This window comes from Anser anser (genome assembly GCF_964211835.1).
Source record: "Anser anser genome assembly, chromosome: 14".
Lineage (NCBI taxonomy): Eukaryota > Metazoa > Chordata > Aves > Anseriformes > Anatidae > Anser > Anser anser.
In genome coordinates this window covers 11,575,616-11,595,128 of record NC_139735.1, presented here as the reverse complement: position 1 = coordinate 11,595,128, position 19,513 = coordinate 11,575,616, and the positions used below count along the sequence as shown (strand labels likewise).

Sequence of the window (19,513 nt, the reverse complement as noted above, 5' to 3'; positions counted from 1 at the left end):
TGGGAAGTTAAAGTCCCCCACAAGTACAAGTGCTGGCGATTGCGCGACTTCTGCCTGCTGCTTGTAGAACACCTCATCCGTTTGGTTTGGTGGTCTATAATAGACCCCCACCAGAATGCCGGCCTGGCATAAATTATAAATATTGGTAAAATATATAGTATAGGTGTACATATATATGAATTAGAGGTATAAATTATCAGGCATAATCAACATGCGGTTCATGAAAAGAAAGTCCTGTCTTAGTAATTGGATCTCCTACGATAAGGTTACCCACTTGCTGAATGAAAGGAAGGCAATGAATGTAATCTTTCTGGATTTTAGTAAGTTATCAAAAGATATGGTGTCTCACAGTATTCTTCTGGACATATTTTCCAGATGTGAGATTATAGAATCATAGAATTGTAGAATCATTCAGGTTGAACAAGACCTCTAAGATCCCCTTGTGTTCTGCCCTGGTGAGGCCACACCTCAAGTACTGTGTTCAGTTTTGGACCCCTCACTACAAGAAGGACATCGAGGCCCAGGAGCATGTCCAGAGAAGGGCTACGAAGCTGGTGAAGGGTCTGCAACAGAAGTCTTATGAGGAGAGGCTGGGGGCACTGGGGTTGTTTAGTCTGGAGAAGAGGAGGCTCAGGGCAGACCTTACTGCTCTCTACAACCACCTGAAAGGAAGTTGTGGGGGGCTGGGGGTTGGCCTCTTCTCATAGCTAACTAGCTCTAGGACTAGAAGGAATGGCCCCAAGTTGCACCAGGGGAGGTTTAGGTTGGAAATTAGGAGACATTTCTTCTCAGAAAGAGCAGTAAGGCATTGGAACAGGTTCCCCAAGGAGGTGGTAGAGTCACTGTCCCTGGGGGTGTTCAAGGAAAGGTTGGACGTGGTACTTAGGGACATGGTTTAGTGGGTGACATTGGTGGTGGGGTGATGATTGGACCAGATGATCTTGGAGGGCTTTTCCAACCTTAATGATTCTACGATTCTATCTATTCCAACCTTTAACCTAGTACTGACAAGTCCACCACTAAACCATGCTACTATGTTCTACAACTACAGGTTTCTTGACGACCTCCAGGGATGGTGACTCAACCACTTCCCTGGGCAGACTATTCCAATGCCGCACAATCCTCTCAGTATAGAAATTTCTCCTAATATCCAACCTAAACATCCACTGGTGTAACTTGAGGACTTTTCCCCTCATTTTACCACTTGGAGCACTGTGCCCTGTCAATCAAGAGGGCAAAACGCATTTTGGAGTTCATTAAACACAGCATATCCAGCCAGTCAAAAGTGAGGATTATCTTACTATATTTAGTACTGGTGAGGCCTCACCTTGAATACTGAGTGTAGTTCTGGGCTCCACAATATACGAAGAATACTTGAATGCATCCAGAGGAGGGCAACAAACTTGATAAGAGGGAAGGCATGTCCTATGAGGAGAGGCTGAGGACACTTGGCTTGTCTAGCCTGGAGAAAAGGAGGCTAAGAAGCAACCTCATTGCTCCCTACAACTTCCTGAGGAGGGGAAATGGAGAGGGAGGTGCCGATATCTTTTCCATGGTAACCAGTGATAGGATGCATGTGAATGGCACAAAGCTGTGCCAAGGGAGGTTCAGACTGGGTATTAGGAAAAATGTCTTTCCAGTGAAGGTGGTCAAACACTGGAAGAGCAAGATGTTTGATGCCCCATGCCTGTCAGTGTTCAAGAGGCATTTGGATAAAGTTCTTAATAATATACTTTAACTTTTGGTTAACCCTTCCAACCAAACAATTCTATTCTACACTATTCTGTTCTGTTCTGTTGTATTCTATTCTATTCTGTTCTGTTGTGTTCTATTCTGTTCTGTTCTGTTCCGTTCTGTTCTGCTCTATTCTAGCCTAGCCTAGCCTAGCCTACTCTGTTCTACTCTAACTGTGCAGAAAGACCATCAGTGATTATGCAAGGAATCTTATACCATGCATGTTATTTAACCTTTTCAGACAGACCACTAGCCCTATTCTCAGGAATCTAGTGAAATACTCTGCTTGCAGTCTCCAGAGAGTTAATTAATGCAGCTTGGACTATAAATTTAAGTTAATTTTTCACAAACTACAGCTAATGTCAGGAAAAGCAAGGAGACAGGGATAGTTTCTCTCTCTCTCTCTTTTTTTTTTTTTTTAAATAAAGTTGACTGGTGGGTTCATAGAGTACAGACACTTTATTCTCTCAATATTTAGACATTCAGTTAGACAGATGAACTCAGCTGGTCAGAGAGTGTATACAAATTGCCTGCTCTGTATATGCCTCATGTACTTACTGATAAAACACAGAATTGCTGAGGTTCCTCTCAACCCAGTTCATCCAACTCCTTGTCAGAAAAACATGGCTGAGAAGGTGTCTGGCCATTCTATTGCTTAGTTGTAGCAGGGTAATCCTGGTGTGAGCCACACTAAATCCATGATTTACACTGATTAATACACTGCGGTACTGTTGATCCTAACCATTCTCTCTGAGGCAGATTTCTGTACATCTGGTACAACACTCCCTTCTCTTAATAAAAACTGAATGGAGGCTAGATGCTCACTGCTGCTATCTGTACGTAAAATTGAAAGGATTTGTGCAGACTGGGGCTCACCAGGCAATGGATCAGTGACTCTAGAGCTCATAAAAATTCTGCTCCTGTGTGTTTATTACTTTGGAAATGTTCCAATGTTTACTCCTGCATTTTATTGAAATAGATCCTGCTGGAATTACCTTCAAAGTTCCTGAGGGGATCATGAGGATCAATATCTGCGGACTAGAAGTTCACCCAAAAATACAAATGTCAGACTGCAGGACACTCATCTGAGAGCAACAGATGTTGCTGATCAAAACCACACAAGCAGCACTCCCCATATCATCCATCTGTACTATTCTGGTGTTTCATTAAGAAACAAGTTTAAAGACTGAAAAGCACCAAGAGACTACCCGTTTCTGTGGGACAGGTAGCTATTGAAGGGACAAAGTCCTGTGTTACCATAAAGCCTCTAGTTGCTCCTGCAGGGTGATCTCTCCAGTTTTATGAAGTTATTCTTCCCATGTTTTTATCTACCACCAGCCTCCCAGAATGCATGTGTTAGCATTGCAGCATTATATTTTCCCAAATCCGCATCATGAATTGTAATAGTAGCAACATGATATTTCAGTGAGGGGATTTGTTCAACAACTTAAAACGCAGGGCTAGTGCCAGCAGGAATGCTTTGCAGGTGGGACAGCTTAAGTACAAGAAGTGAAGCAACATGCCAGGATCACATGATGGAGTCAGAACAACAGTGCAGATCTCCTGGTACACAGCCTCCTGCTCAGAAGGCTGGGCTTACTGCCTTCTTCAAAGGGATGTCAGCTTCCAACCCACACTTTATTCCATACTCCCCATCTTTGACTTTAGAGTTGTAGAGGCCTGTCTTTACATCACACCTTGAGTATCATATCAGCTGGGATGGTTGCTTCAAAAATACACAGTGTGCAAAATAAGCAATTAACATTACCTAACACCACAAGGGCACAACACAGCAATCTCTGCAGACCAACAGCAAGATCTCCAACATGTCCACCTCAAGGCATCATGCCTGCATGTTTGCAGGCTTCACTCAGTTACCAACCACACCGCCAGTTCTGGATCCTAAATTTAGGGTTTTAAATTATCTGAGTAAAGATCATGCCAGGACTTATTTTTAGTCTAATATTGAAAACTGGTCTGTCCTCATGACCCTTGGCAGGCCAACTTCCATCTGCTCTAGCTGTGCCCTGTGCTGGCTGGACACCGTTCAGCTCCAAACCAACTGCACCATGCTCATGTTTTTACCATCGTTAGCTCTAGGAGAGTACAGTGCCTTCAGACTGGACTGACCTGGAGCGAACAGAGATTGAACCGAACCTATCAGTTAATGTGCAGATCTGCCAAGGCTATCCAGTAAACGCCATGTGAGACTGGACTTGAAAGAAGGTGGGGGGAATTGGCTGAATTTGCTCAGTACATCTTACTGTGGTTAAAAGTTGCTGAAGTTTTGGTTCAACTAGATGTAATCGGACGTGACTTAGAAACCATATCAGAGAAAAGATACCACCGAGCCATTGTAATCATGGCAGTGCTCCAGGCTTACCTCACTTGGGAGAGAGGAAGTAAGGAAAGAATTCCCATCACCAGCCATGCTAAACATGGCAGTAAATGGGAGAGGGAGAGCCTGAATGAGTCCAAACCAATAAGCCTACAAACTTAGTCCAATGACATCACTATGATGACAGCTATGAAATCTGTGTGCCCACACTGGTGCACTGAGGGATGGACTTAGAGAAAGAAGGGTTATGTCACCTACCATTCCATGGAGATCTTTAAAGGGACTTCAGATAGCACTTATGATCCCCAGTGGTTGAAGTAAAAGCCCCAGAAATCAATCCAGAGCTCAGCTTTCATCAAAGTGCCTCACATTATCCCCCAACCCTCATGTTCCCAGCACAATTCAGCTCTGCTTCTCTTGCTCTGTCTCTGTCTTCCACCTTTTAACCTGACCCCAAACCTCACTATGCTGCAGAACACACATAGAGTGAAATTAGGTGGCCCAGCAAACACTGCCCAGCCTACAAAGGCTGGTGAAGTAAAGGCACTCAACCAGGTTAGCTAGACAGTATCCCAGACAAAGGAGATGAAGCAGCGTCCAGGTGAGCAGCTGCAATGATCCACATGTTGTTTCAGAGCACCTGCCCATCATTGTCAGATCTTGTATCTTGACAGCATCCAAACTGCACTTTGTTTACATAGAGAGAATAGTCTATATTCTCTTTTTACCCTTAAGAGTTCAACTGTTTGTCCAAATAAAGCAAAGGAACTACAGGAGAACTCAACAGCAGAAAACAAGCAAAAGAGATTACTTGACCTTTTCAGATTTCAAACATTACCTAACCTTTTAAGAATGAAACTTTGATAACATTTTAGTATCTTTGTCTTCAATAGACCTTCCATCTCAGAATGGTCTACAGATTGCTCTACAGATTGCTCTGAAATTTATTCCATTTTTGTCTCCATCAAAATGTTTCTGAACTTTGACAATGACTCCTATTCTCTTTACCAAGAAGCTCTGTAGCCAGACTCCTGAACCTTTGTCTATCTGCTTCAAGCTGCACCGTGACAGGATCACATTACCATTCTGAGTACTCTGGATGTTGAAATGAGTATATAGGACCTTTCCCTCTGTATCAAGGCACATGATCAAGTTACCCTACCCCTGCAAGTTTCTGCATGTGAGCTGAGCCATTGTAGCCATCCAGTGCACACTCTTAGCCTGTGACAAACATAAGATGACATGTCTTATTTAACACTTTTTCACTATGGACAAGGCTACTGCACCTATCTCACACTTACTGGCCTCAATAGAAGACTCCTTTATAAGAGCAGTAGGCTTATCTTCTCTTCTAAGCCACACTGCTTTTTTAAGAAAGCATCTCTATGGCTTCTCTAGTCCCACAGTTCTCAGACTCAAAGATATATTCAGAGAAGGTGTAAGACAGCCGTATCATGTTAAAATATACAGCAACACAGAAGGACTTTCTCAGACACTGGAGATTCTCTTTCAGAATCTGGCCTTCAGAATTTGGCTTGACTGTGCATACAAATGATCAACACCACCTATAAGACCAGGCCAGCTCTCAACACACTCTACGGCACAGCTTTCCTCACCTATGCTATTATAGCATTGCACCCACATGGGCTGGACCAGGATGCAAGGCAGATTTGAATTTGACTAGCGTCAGGGCTGTCTCTACAGCAGAAAGACCATGAGATCCCTGGGTTTCTACGTATTGTTATAAGATCTGTGAGGCCCATATCAACCAGTGCCCTGTCAAAGAGAACCAGAGGCCCTGCTGCAGCCAGCCTAAAGGCAGGGGGAACAGTAGCTGGGAAAGAGATCCCATGTACACTATCATAATGACACAAATGTTTCCGAGAACTTATGGTACAAGCTTGCCCCCTTGCACTCTGTAGCTTTGTGTCAAGTGCCAGTTAGGCATTGGAAGATGTTGAGCTGGAAAACAGTAGGACAAAACATATCCTTCCAGAGAAAAAAATTTACCCGAGAGCAGAGACAGAACACCTTGAAGACCTGGGTTATGTTTTGAGTGCTGTCAGGTGTCTAAACCTGCCTTGTGTCAAGTGTGCAGAAGTGCCTAAAGGTCTGTGGCCACTATTGAAGAGGAAGAAGGTAGGGGTGACTCAGGATGTGGAAGAATTTGCTGGTAGCTACATTTATGAGGTGGTAAGTATTAAACAATACTTAACAGTACTCCAAGGGGGAAATATGTGATTCCTGTTCCCAAGGCAGTAGTAGAAAGGAAGGCCAGATCACCCAGGAAGAACCTGGGACCTTACGGAAAAATAGTAGTTAAAAACATATACACCAGGAGCAGCAGGGAGATGGGGGTGAGGCACATGGGGCTACACAGAGTGATCGGATTTTATCCCTTTACTCATAGGGACCTTCTGAGCCACACGGAAGACATGTCGATCTTCTGGAGTTGTTGGGTCTAACACCTGCACCCAGCCTGCCTCGTAACATGTCCACCTTGCACCAGGGTCCAAACAGAAATGTAAAGATGTGACCAAGCTGCCTGCCTAAGGCTCTCTCCTTTCCCAGGGAACTGCAGCTATCACCAAGCTCCAGCTTCCATGGTGCTTTCTCAGGATGGTGTTTACAATCCCGTGGATCATTTACAACCTTTAAGTGAAACAATGAAAGGTGGGACAACCTATGTTGCCAGACAAGCTTATGAATATAAGTATTTAAAATAATTACAATAATTTTAAAACAATGAGACACTTGTCATCCTTCCAGATCATCAAACCTCACAACATCTTCATTACTTCCCCATAAATTAGAAACATGCAATTCTGTGATAGACCAGCAGCAACCATGTATGAAAATCAGGGGGGACTATGATTAGGTAACAGCTGAGAGCAATCATAAAAAAGGAATGTAAAGGAAAAAGCCAATTATAGTTTTAACTATGAAGACTTTACCATTTCTTTATACCATTAAGAAAAAAAGCAGACAGCCAAGGGTGACATTTCTATGTTGAGAAAGCAGAGGAAAAGATTTTTCAATAGGAGAAACTTCTGTGGAGGCCACATGGTGATTTTGCATGTTTCCTTTCTATTGCTGGAATTTTGCTTTCAGTGAAATTAGCATATATCTAATGTGATGCAAATATATTGCATGGACCTATGCTGATGAGCCCAAAGGAAAAATCCTGAGGAAGGACAGTACAGTACATGCTGCTACATCTCATTGCTATGTCACCGTTGCAGTGGAAGGCTAAGAACAATGAAGGAGCAAATTTTAAGTGAAACCTTCTAATTAGAAAAGCTTTTAAAGGATACCTGACTGGTCCCTGCTGTGGATAGAATCAGATTTCTTTTAAAATAATAAAAGATTGAGTTTTCCGAACAAAAAACATTCCCATGAAATCTGCAAAGTGGAATTGTCAATACGGAGGAACAGCCAGCTGTGCTGTCAGTTCAGGGTGTGAGCAGCTGGAATAAAAATATAGCACAAATCTTGAAATAACTTCTTGGTCCTCATCTCTCCGGGTGCCTTTTCATTTGGACTGGATCCTGGTGGGCTATCCAGCATGCTGAAAATCTCTGTGTGCTGCAGTGTCCATGAGCAGGGAGAGGCTTTCCATCATAGAAATAATGCTCTCCACCAGAAAGAGCTGAACCAACAGCCAGGCTTCTAGATTTGCACTTGTATACATTGCTCTATGCTTTGATTTTTATTTGTGTGTGCCTATTTTTTACTGCACTCATGACAACTGAATAGAAAGGAATGCTAAAAAGCACTTCCACTAAATCAAATCAAATCAAACATTTTGGGAAATCTTTTCTTGCTTTGTGGAGACTCAAGAAATAATGTGCCAGCAGGGTTCAGCTATATTTTCTGCCTTTTTCTTTTGACTTATTCTTAGAAGACTCGTGTCTCCTTTCTTGTATTTCCTGTAGCCTCTTTTGTTTTTCTTACCTAGACTCAAAAAAATAAAATCGCTAAACCCAAGGCTGTAACAAGCACATCTTACAAGTGTCAATAAACCCATACATTGAAAGAGTTGCAAATATTTAAAATCCACCTCCACTTTTAAGTAGCATGTTCTTCAAGTTACCTTTGCAATAGTTATCGACCTTGTTCCTCTCTAAGATGGACACTAGCAATATAAATTGTATTTTGAAAGATTTAGTGAAAGATCAGAGCTTTGGGAGAAATCAAAGAGAAGTAGCAATTAAAGAAGATTCCAGGAGGAAATAAAGCATTTATGTAAATTGTTTCATAAAAACAAAACAAATAAGGGGAAAGAAACTATATGGGGGGTGGGGAGAGAAGTACTTACACTCTTCTTCCATAACAACTATTTTAGTTTCTGAGGCTGGTAAAACTTGTGGTGCTTTCGTTGTTCCTGGGAAAATTAAGGTAAGAGAGTAGTGAACAAAATATCTATTTTGAGCTGAGAAGATTGGGCTTAGCTACTACAGGGAGGAGGACAAGAGCAGGTGCTGCTGGGTGGCACAGGCTGGGGAGACTATTGATATGTTAGTACTGGTTAGAGGACGCTCAGATGGGTAACTGTGTGAAAGAGAGAGATAAATGAGTGCCTCAGAGGGGGAATAGCACAGGGCGTGTCGGTCCCCTTGCTGTAAAGGGACTCATGCCATCATGATAAAAAGGCAGAAATAGCTCAGGATTCACCAGGCACATGACGAGTGAAACTGCAGAAGGTTTTCTTAGCCCTGATGGCCACAAAAGTGCAAAGACGAGATCACAGACACAGGGAGAAAAACATAGAGCTTAAGAAAAGGTGAGATGGTTTGATGAGCTTCCACCCTATAACTATTTGCAGTTCTGCAGCACAAAGTAATTCTCTCACAAGAGATCGAGGAATTGTAAACAGATGAAGGTCAAGACCCAAGGCAATATGGGAGCCACTGGGCCACACGTAGCTATTTCCTCCTTATAAAGCAGGATACTGGAAAGTCCAACGTCCACAGTCACCAGCTCCATTCAAGCCAGCTGACAGCAAAAGCCCCCTCTTGGTCAAAGCCCCTCATGACCCTCCTGATGTGCAAAGGAGAAAGCATCAGGAGCCTACGCTGTGCGCGCAGCACCCTTTTAGAGACAGGTGGTAAGACCACTGGGAAAAGGTAAATTAAAAGGAAAGCAAAACCACTTTTTGGATAAGTTTAATTTTTCCTGTGGTGTTTAGCAAAGGAGGTGGTGGGATATGAGTTTAGGAGTTGTCTAGAAATTTTCTGAGGAAAAAAAGAGTCTAAAACAGTCACATCTCAGCTGTGCTCTCATTCCCACTTGTGATGCCAATATTGGACTACTCAATAAAGAGGACTGGGAAATGGGACATTTTTCTAAGAGTGCAGCTAATTTACCTCAGAGTAATAAAAATCAGAAAATAGTACCAAAGCACAATATGTTTTTGCTAAACCCAGAAGCATTTCCTCAGAAACTGATACCCTTCCAAAACTTTTCAATGGGAAAGCTTTTATTTCTGAGCTGGGCATTCTGTGGAAATACCAGAACTGCAGAGGAGAGATGAACTGCTGGATTTGGCTTATGGGCATGTTCTAAGTGACAAGGGGTCATGACATTATCATAGAATAATAGAATGGTTTGGGTTGGAAGGGACCTTAAAGACCACCTAGTCCCAACCCTCCTGCCCCCCCCCCCCAGCCATGGGCAGGGACACTTCCCACTAGATAAGGCTGCTCAAAGCCCCATCCGACCTAGCCTTGAACATTTCCAGGAATGGGGCATCCACAGCTTCTCTGGGCAACCTGTTCCAGTGCCTCACCACTCTTAGAGTAAAGAATTTCCTCCTTATATCTAATCTAAACCTACCCTCTTTTAATTTAAAGCCATTACCCCTTGTCCTATCACTACACTCCGTGACAGAGCCCCTCTCTAGCTTTCCTGTAGCCCCTTTAGGTACTGGAAGGCTGCTATAAGGTCTCCCCAGAACCTGCTCTTCTCCAGGCTGAACAACCCCAGCTCCCTCAGCCTGTCTTCATGGAAAAGGTGTTCCAGCCCCTTGATCATCTTTGTGTCCCTCCTCCGGACTTGTTCTAATACATCCATGTCCTTCTGGTGCTGAGGGTCCCAGAGCTGAACACAGCACTGCAGGTGGGGTCTCACAAGAGCAGAGCAGAGGGGGAGAATCACCTCCCTCACCCTGCTCACCATGCTTCTTTTGATGCAGCCCAAGGTACAGTTGGCTTTGTGGGCTGAAGGTGCACAGGAATGTGCACCTGCACATTCATGTCAAGCTTCTTGTCAACTAACACCCCCAGGTCCTTCTCCTCAGGGCTGCTTTCAATCCATTCTCCACCCAGCCTGTATCTGTGCTTGGGATTGACCGGGCCCTGGTGCAGGACCTTGCACTTGGCCTTGCTGAATTTCATGAGGTTTGCACAGGCCCACCTCTCAAGCCTGTCCAGGTCCCTCTGGATGGCATCCCTTCCCTCCAGTGTGTCAACCTCACCACACAGCTTGGTGTGACTGGCAGACTTGCTGTGGGTGCACTCAATCTCACTGTCCATGTCACCAACAAAAATGTTAAACAGTGTTGGTCCCAATACTGACCCCTGAGGAATACCACTCATTATTGATCTCCACATTGTGGCCACTCTCTTTCTAAAGAAAATCTCTTTTCAGTGTGGCATTTTCAATGGTTTGCAACAGATTTCCATGACAGAAATGATCCCTTGTGCAACTGATAGCTGGAGTGAGCTTCAGGGAAAGAGGGGAAGGCTCCAAGGAGAGTCCAGCTCACACACCTCTGATTAATTGCTGTAGACTCCTTAGAGCTTCACAGAGCAGTGTTGAGATGTAGCCACAATACAATGCTAAGGATCCCAAAGAACAATGCAGGTTGGGACAGAAGGCTGCACACACATGGATTCAGAGGAAAGCAGATGCCCTGGGAAGTTTTCTGCCAAAAGATATCACAGAGGAAGGGAGTGTGCAGATGTGAGGTGAGGAAAGCTGTCCAGGTCCCAAGAAAGCCCAGCAGCATGGACAACAGGGAAGGAAAGAAGGAGACTCTATGAGCGAGAAGTGCACAGGCACAGATGAAGGCTGCTCTGCTCTGGGTAGCTCCAGGAAGCAGCAACAGAAGAGTGCAAAGAGGGTGACAGAAGGGCAAAAGTCTGCAGTGATCATCATCATCATCTTGTTTACCTTTGCAAAGGACTGCAACTAGCATTTAATTGCAAATACCTGCTATCCTGCCAGGTGACCTTCAAACAGCAGCAGTGAGGTGTGCATGCAGCTGAGTGTTGAAAACCAAAGGCAGATTTTCAAGGCTCCTTAGAAAATGGATTAATCAAGACACCACCACAAGCAGGGCTATCTTTTGTCTACTAGACCTGCAGCACCTTGCAGCCTGCAACTCCCGCTAGGCAAAGGTACAGGGCAGATCTTTTGGTGTCTTTGGTTGCTTTTCTAGTCTTAACACATTTCTAGGCAACTCAGGTGTGTCCTCACAATCCCTGCAACATGAATGAGAAAGCCACCTGCTCCCGCCCTTGCCAGACACATTGCCCTCCTGAGAACGAAGAGTTGCACCCTGCCAGACGCAGCCATTACCCACACATGCAGGAAGAGTCAGCTGGGAGTTGTATGGCCAGATGTGCCATAAGCAGTGTGCAGGATCAGGGCCTTGCTGTGACTGGCATTGTTCATTCAGTCCTCCTCTTTTGCGAGCGGATTGCTGGTGGCTGGAAAGAAGGAGCCGAACTGGCACACAGGGCTCTGGTGGAAGACACTCACTGCCCATGCATGCAGCTGGAACTGTTTGCATTGCAATGGGACAGACAGAGTATGAGTCAGAAAAAAAGGAGTGGCGCTGCTTCAGTTAGCTTACTCTGGACACCTTTCCTGTCATGGCTGGAAAGAAAGCAAAGCTAACTTCACAGGCAGAAGGTCTGAGCATGGGTTGTCTTCCCCAGGTTTTGCAAGCACTGGCTTTTTACAGGCAGAGCAACTGAGGAGGAGGCTATGTGATTTTCCAGCCTCACAAAATAAAGACTCATGACTGCAAACACTGCTGAGGCAGAGGTTAATAGAGAAAAATAATGCCAGAAAGCAGTGGGAGAAAAATACCTTCCTTCGCATGTGACCAGTGCTAATAAAGCACAACAGCAGAGAAACAGTATCACACCAACAGGCTGCATCGCAGAGAGCCTAGGCTCCCGCAGTGGCCGTTGTCAACGGCAGGAGGAAGAGCTTAGGCAACAGAGCTTGTACAGAGTCATCCCTCCCCTGGTCACACCCGTCCAGCTTCTGGCAACCACTGTAGGGACTTTCTGAGCTGGAGGGTGCATCCAAACCATCATGTTAAGCAATATAATTATTATAACCAAGATAATAATAAAACCACCTAACCTCAGACTCCATCCGCTGAGCTCTAAGAGATGGAGCACACATTCTAGGATGAAAACCAGAAGCAACTTCATTCATCACAAAGCTATGGTTTAATTACTCGTGTTCTGGTGAGTTTTGCTTCTCAGAAATTCTTAAAAAAAATAAAACATCAAGCTCACCATTTTTCTTTCCTCCTTGCCCCTTTTTAAAAAAATACATAGGCTGTAAGTTTATTTAAAATGTAAATTAACCACATTGCTAGTGACAGATAACAAAGATAAACATTTATGCTAAGCTGCAATTTTTCTTATCTCCCAAGATTGTTTTACTTGATACTCTGAAAGCATGAAACAAAATCATAGATCATGCGCAGAACCTCCCACTTTCTGCTTGAATGACAGATGGCTCAAGACATTTGCTGGCTTCTTCACTTACCACTTCTCACATTCAGGCTGCCTTTTGCGGTGTCTTTCCCTAAAACGTTCTCCGCTTCACAGCTGTACTCCCCAGCATCTTCCAGCTTCACCTTGTTGAACTGCAGTCTGGAAATCTTTCTGTTGAAAAGTACAGCAGACATTTCTTATTCAGTTGCTAACCATCTTCATAAATTGATAACCATTCCTGGCCCTACTACACTGCCTAGTAAGTCACCCCTTCTGGAAGAGATGGGCTGCCCAGTCTCACAAGCTGAATAGACCAGGTCAGGATTCAAATGAGACCCTTCCCAGGAATCACAGCCATCATGATTTCCTAAATGAACATCTCCTCTGATCCCATTGCTCTTAGCCTGATGCCATGGTTTGGTCTGACATCTTCTCTCATTTTCAGAAAGGCCACATATGGACAGTCAAAAAGTCTCATGAGGTGTTGAATGCAAGAGCCCCAGCTCCCCAGCAAACAGACTTTCTGTACCGGAGAAAAGCCACTTTACTGAAGGACAGCAAGATCTGTCTGCAAAAGGAGATGGGGAGATGAGCAGCACATTCTGCACCTTCCTCAGCAAGGAAGCAGCTCAACTGCTGTGGCATGCCTCCCTGGCCATGTCCTGCAGTGCCACACGCTCTATCTCAAACACGCACGCTATGGTCATAGGGTAGTGCACCCATGTATTCCATCCTTCAAACTACATTTCTGTGGTTTGACCTAGCAAATAGCTTGTAGCTTTATCCAGGCAAACAAACGGGACAAGTACTTTGTCTCCCCCAAAAACACACACTCCAATGCACTACAAACATGTGAGGCTGAACTCCACATGGTCATCTTATGGCCAGAAACACCTAGAAAGAGCAGAAGACACCATATGTGGTGACTGCCCATGTGACCTAACAACCTGTGCTCCATGTCCCATGGGAGTGGGAGCAGCTCTGTGGTGGTACAGGGAAAAAGAGCATCACCTTTCCCACCACCTGTGACTGATGTCTCATTCTCCAGAATGCCTCTGACTAAAAGGCAAAATCCTTTGTTAACTAGTTCAACAGAGATCTTTAGCGGCCTTCAACACACACCAAAGGCTGATTGAGACTCACTCCCTCATTAGGCTTTCTGTTTTATTAGATTTCCTTCTGGCTTAGACAGCTTACCAAAAAACATCCTGTGTTCTCTCCTGGTGGGAATATCTCTCTCTGCTTTCTACCCTTTTGTCTACAAGCTTTTGTCTCAGGTCTGTGTCATACAGTAACTAGACTGAGAAGTTTGTAAGCACTGACAGCTTTAAAAAGAGGTCCCACTGGCCTGGCCTACGTTTCTGAAGGCAAATAAAATTCCTCTTATGTGTAAAATTATCATTAGCTTCGGAAATATTTGCAAAGTTACATATGTCATCTAAGAAAGACTTTTCTTCGGACTGTTGAAAAGATATTCTATACAAAGTCCTTCACAGAAGCACACTGACATCTCTTTAACACCCTGACATGCTGTTCTGCTGGAGCCAGGGCACAAGGACACAGCATGAACATCTCACTAGTTATATTAGTAAATTAAAAGCACTTGGAGATGACTTGGTACAGCTCCCAGGATACAGGTGCTGCCCCATTTTGCAGGATGTGGTCAAGTGTTCAATTGCATAAGTTTAGGCCCCAGGTGGAGCAATTTTTAAATGAATCTTGACAGTGTGCCTCCTGAATCCCCCTCATCCACAGTACAAAGACATTTATTTGGGCGAACACGTTAAAACAAGGGGACCTAAACTAGCAGGCTGATTCAGTGTGGTGCAAAACTTCCTTGGCTCCCAGTGTGGTATACTTCCCTGAAATCTCTCAATTCTCCGAGGGTAACCTGCAATAAATAGTCCTGGGCATTATGGCCCTCACTGCTGTGATGCCTCAGGAGTTAACATGCACCCAGGAGACACAAAGCATTTAAGGGCCACCAGGGCCTCTTGCTGCCCATTGACAGTTGGGTGCTGCTTCTTAGTGGGGAGGTATGATGGGCACCTGAGGAAGGGGGCTGTTGGCACTGTGGGGCTGTAGTGCCCAGTGCAGGACCATGTTCCCCGCTCCCTCGAAAGAGATGGGCGTAGTAACAGCAAAGGGTCAAGGTGGACTCCCAGTAGTACTGCACAGATTCCCAGCAAGACTGCCCTCAGCACAGCCATTACTTTCTCTCAGTTGTCTCAACCTTCACTGACAGAACACACCATCTATTTCAGAAACCACCCCTAGTCAGGCTTGCAGCTACTGCTGCAACACAAAAAGAAAAGCAGCACGTGTTGAAAGCAGCAAGACAGGGATGCTCACAGAGCTTTGAAGAGCTTTAACCTAGAATCCTGTAGAGAACACCAGCCTTGCACACCAGTATGTTGAGGATATCTGGTGCATAGCTGAAAGCATTAATGAACATGCTGCCTTCAGCTGCCAGAGGACAGATATTCTAATGATTATTGGCCACACCATGATCTCACATGCACAGCACGTTTCACTGCATGCAGTAACTGGAAAAATCCATTACAGCATTAGAATATCACCTAGGTATGTGATCATTTCCAGATAAAGGTTTTTAAGTCCCAAAGATACAAATTAGTAAGTAATTTAGTGACATAAAAAGCTAATGAAAGGGGTCATACTTGACAGATTCATCTCCAAGAACATGATGAGAGACATGTGGTCTTTTACCTGGAACTGGAGGAGAATGTGATCAGAATAAAAAGAAATGCTGGTATTTATAGAACCTCAGCATCAAGGTGAAACGAAAGAGGATTATTTTGTTTTAATGCTCAAGATTGTTGTACTGCCAAAAGAGCTTATTTTTATTTTCTATCACAGTTTGCTGAATTTCTCCTGGATTGCAAGATCCCCTTGAAAAATCATGAGCTTTTTCTTGCTTTTTAAACCCAGCCCAATGGTCTGAGGAGTATGATGTATAATGTCAAGTAACAGACTTCAGGGAGAGAGATGAAAGGTACAGAAGCAGATGAGATTTAATGTAGAACATAGACACAGTAAAGAGAAATTCCGTATTCCAGTAAGCACATAAACAGTCAGAGAAATATCTTGTTTCACAGCATTAGTCATGCACCTTTTAATTCACATGGATAATGCTTGCACACTAGATGAACTTAACTGAGAATGTAAAACAGATTAGACTTTACCTGACCTATGTGTGGCGAAGAGGAAGATGACTAGCCCAACTCTGTTCTATCTTACTACCTTCAAGTGCTTCTGAAATACCTCAAAACTGCATAGGAAATTAGTTTTGCAAGTTTGTGTTCTTCTTCCTGTTGCCCCTGAGGGTAGACATTTTGTTTATTTGACAGCTGAGGTGTGTTTTTAAAGAAATACTAAGTATTATAACTAAGAGGAATTACGTTGCTCGCAATAGTTTTGTACCAAGTCCCCTTCTTCTCTACTGGGCAAAGTGTTTCCTGGGGACACTAGCCCCTGGGAAAACCCTGTCGTGTGCTTTCAGGAGGGTGCCTGGCTGCCAGACGATGCCATTCTTCTGGAGGAAGGCACTGCCCTGGGCTGTTTGTTCAGTGAAAGGGCCAGGGTCCCTGACAGATGCCATCATTTCACTGTAGTGCAACTCTGTTGACATTTCTTTACTCCAGGGGAAAATCTGCCTCATTGTATTTTCTGACCCTCAGCACATATGACTTAGCCACGCACTAATTATCTCCTGTAGTGCCAGTGGAGGAGTAAGCCATGGGGAATATGTTGTCTGCAAGCTCTGGGGGATAGAATTCACAAGGAGACCTTCAGCCTGGCCAGAACAGGATCCCCAAAAATACCTTTTCAGCCAAAAGAAAGAGTCCCCTAGAGGGCAGTTTGGAGTGCCAATCTCCAGATTACAATGGGAAACATGGAGATCTGCCCTTGGCCACGGCCTACACAAAGATCCTGGCAAATTCTGGCCAGGAAGGGTGGCCTCATTGCTGTAAGTTTGTCATCTCAGAGTTAGACATCTAAATATGAGCTTGGGCCCTGAGGCCTCCTGTAAAGTCAGAGGAAAAGAAACAGGCACTTCATCTCATCTAGAGAGGAACTTTTCATGACAGAAGTCGTGCTCCCACTAGCACTTTGGTTAGCTTGAATTATTTTTCTCCTCTTCCCTACTGCCAAGTGGAAATGGGACCTTTTTCCCGGTCAACTCCTCACAAAGCTATTCACCTCAATGCCTACTGCAGCAGCCACAAGCTACCTTAGAGACACCTACGTTTCACTGAAGATTCAGTGATCCCTATGTGAGTTCAACTTCTTCTGCATCATGCAGGACAAAAATAGCTCTAGGATTACAACTATTATAGTATTTTATTAGTCTTCTAAAAATAGGGTAGCTAACACATAAGTAATAAAAAAGGCAAGGAATTAGTTTTGAGGGGAATTGGAAGACTACGCCTTATTTGGACTCTAAATTGTCAATGAACACTCTCCATAGTAAACATACATGAGATCCTAGCAATAAAAAATTCCCAGATTTGACCATCATAAAGGACACACTGAATAGACTGCTGTGGTTATCTATTAACTCATTTCCTCTCTGAACAGACAGCTGGTGGCTGGAAGCACAGCAATACTGCAGAGAGCAGAAAGGCCAGTACTGTGGCATGTGTACTGCTTACCCATCAAAGATTTAATTGGTGCCTTGTCCTGGCATTCAGCACGATGGTGAATTTGCCCTGAGAGAGTAGGTTTATGACTGGCAAGAAGATTCAGAATATCCAATTCTTCCTCTTACAGTTGAGAAGCATTATCCAGCGACCACCAAATATCTGCTGGCTGGAGCAGGGGCTCTCAGTGTCCCCACTTTAGAGAACACATTCATCTTCCCCAAGAAGCAGTGAGATAAAGTCAGGTAGAAGATCATTGGAATGTGAAGCAGAATGGGGATGGCCTTGGCAAAGCACCTCTGTTAGGGCAGAAATGGCAGCCAGGAGCATCCTCTTCCCTGCACAGCCAGATGGAAACCACCCCAATCTCTTCCCTGCCTTCAGTTACAGAGCAGCACAACAGAGCTGGGCAAGCCAGCTGTGCCATGCAGTGCTTGAGAACAATAAACAGCTACCGTGTTGGCTGCTATTAACTCTAGGGCATGACCTGGCTAGCTCAGGATCAGCTTTAAGAACAGCAAATGGGAAAGCAGGGAAGAAAACAACCCTCAATCAAATAAGAGGGGTAATAAAAGGAAGCTTCAGACTTTTCAACTCAGCTACCATCCCTTCTGCCATGGGCAAAGTCCTCCTTCCTCCTCCCCTCACACCATCACCTGCCCCACTCAGTGTTTGACCTGCTGGGACTGTGGGAATAGCAGGCATGGGAGACAGTTAATGTCCTTGTGGGTGCCCAGGATAACCAACCACCCCCAGACCCCCTTTACCTGTTCTCTCCTACCCCTGTCCCCCCACATTAAAGTGCTGTTCTAACCTGAAAAGCAGATTTGCCCCTTCTCTGCTCAGCAGTGCTGTTCTCTCTCTGTTCTCAGGCTTGGGACAGGCTGATTTTAAAAGAAAGACTCGACCAGTCCTCAGTCTGCAGAGCTGACACTGACACTGGTCTGAGAGCAAGAGCTGGAGTCCCCTCTGGGTCATGCATTGTCAACAAAAGGGGAAAAGATCAATAAGTACGCTCCAAAGAGCAGGGTCACTTGTGCAACCATCATCAAATTCAGCCCCGGGCTGCATCTCTGAATTACCATTGATGTCCAGGCAAGAAGAAAAGGTGTACGGCAGCAGAGGCAGCGTAATCCAACCACACTCCCATTCCCAGAGTGGACTTTGTAGCTGCTCTGTTGATGTGTTGCTGCTCTTGTGCTGGCAAGTCTGTGGCAGCTACCAGAGCGTGAAATCAACACACACATAAAAGCTGAGTTTTGGGCTACAGCTGAGGCATGGACCTGATGTCAGAGTGGGTTCCCTTGTATTTCTTGTCCTGGAATTCAAGGCAATTGATATATCCCAAGAATATTTAGAATTTCCCTCAAACCCCAATGCCAAGATTTGAATTCATTTGGGAGAATGTAGATCCTGGAGCAATATAATGAGGCCAGATCAGAGCAGGTTCTTTTCCTGTTTATCTCACATGCACAAGAACCAGGGACTTCACACTACCAAATGCAGACCAGATATCTCCCTGTTCCAAAGAGCAAATAACCTACACAGAGAGACAAGAAACCCCCAGGCAGGTATGCAGTTAGGACAATATGCAGAGGCCTCACTATCTCAGCAATGAAACCACAGCTAATTCTGTAAGCTGGGAGGAGAAGGTTGGTGCTGCTGGGAAGAAGGCATATTGCTCCTTGTTTAGAAGTGTATCACATATTAGATGGAGACTGATAGGATGAGCAACTCAGAAGTAGGACCAAAACTTCAGGGACTGCCAGACAGAAAAGGAAGGCCAGAGAGAGTTTGTAGAGCAAACCCAAATAGTTTTGAAGAATCAGGGGAGGTAGAGAGGGAAATGCCATACTAAAAGCCGCAGTCTTTGTGGGAGACGTGCAGAGCACAGGAATGCAGACATGCAAAGCCAGGCTGCAAATATTCAGATCAGGGAAAGGCATGTCTATCAGGAACAGAGACATAAGGTCATGGAAAAGCAGCATGGGATGACACTTTCAGGTGGATGGTGTCACCCCTCCAAAACCTCTGCAAAA

General features: G+C 44.5%; 1 protein-coding gene across 7 annotated transcripts in view; it reads right to left on the bottom strand.

Moving 5' to 3' along the window:
* Positions 1–19,513, bottom strand: part of NRG2 (neuregulin 2) — a 175,677-nt gene that overhangs the window by 40,536 nt on the left and 115,628 nt on the right. For 4 of the 7 annotated variants that reach the window (XM_083799133.1, XM_083799132.1, XM_083799134.1 and 1 more), the window contains exons 3-4: positions 12,866–12,984; positions 8,391–8,456 (exon numbers count right to left, since the gene is read on the bottom strand). In XM_083799133.1, coding sequence (XP_083655259.1) covers positions 8,391–8,456; positions 12,866–12,984 — 185 coding nt within the window. The remainder of the gene's footprint in view (positions 1–8,390; positions 8,457–12,865; positions 12,985–19,513) is intronic. The other 3 variants (XM_083799135.1, XM_083799136.1, XM_083799138.1) reach the window with 1 other exon arrangement.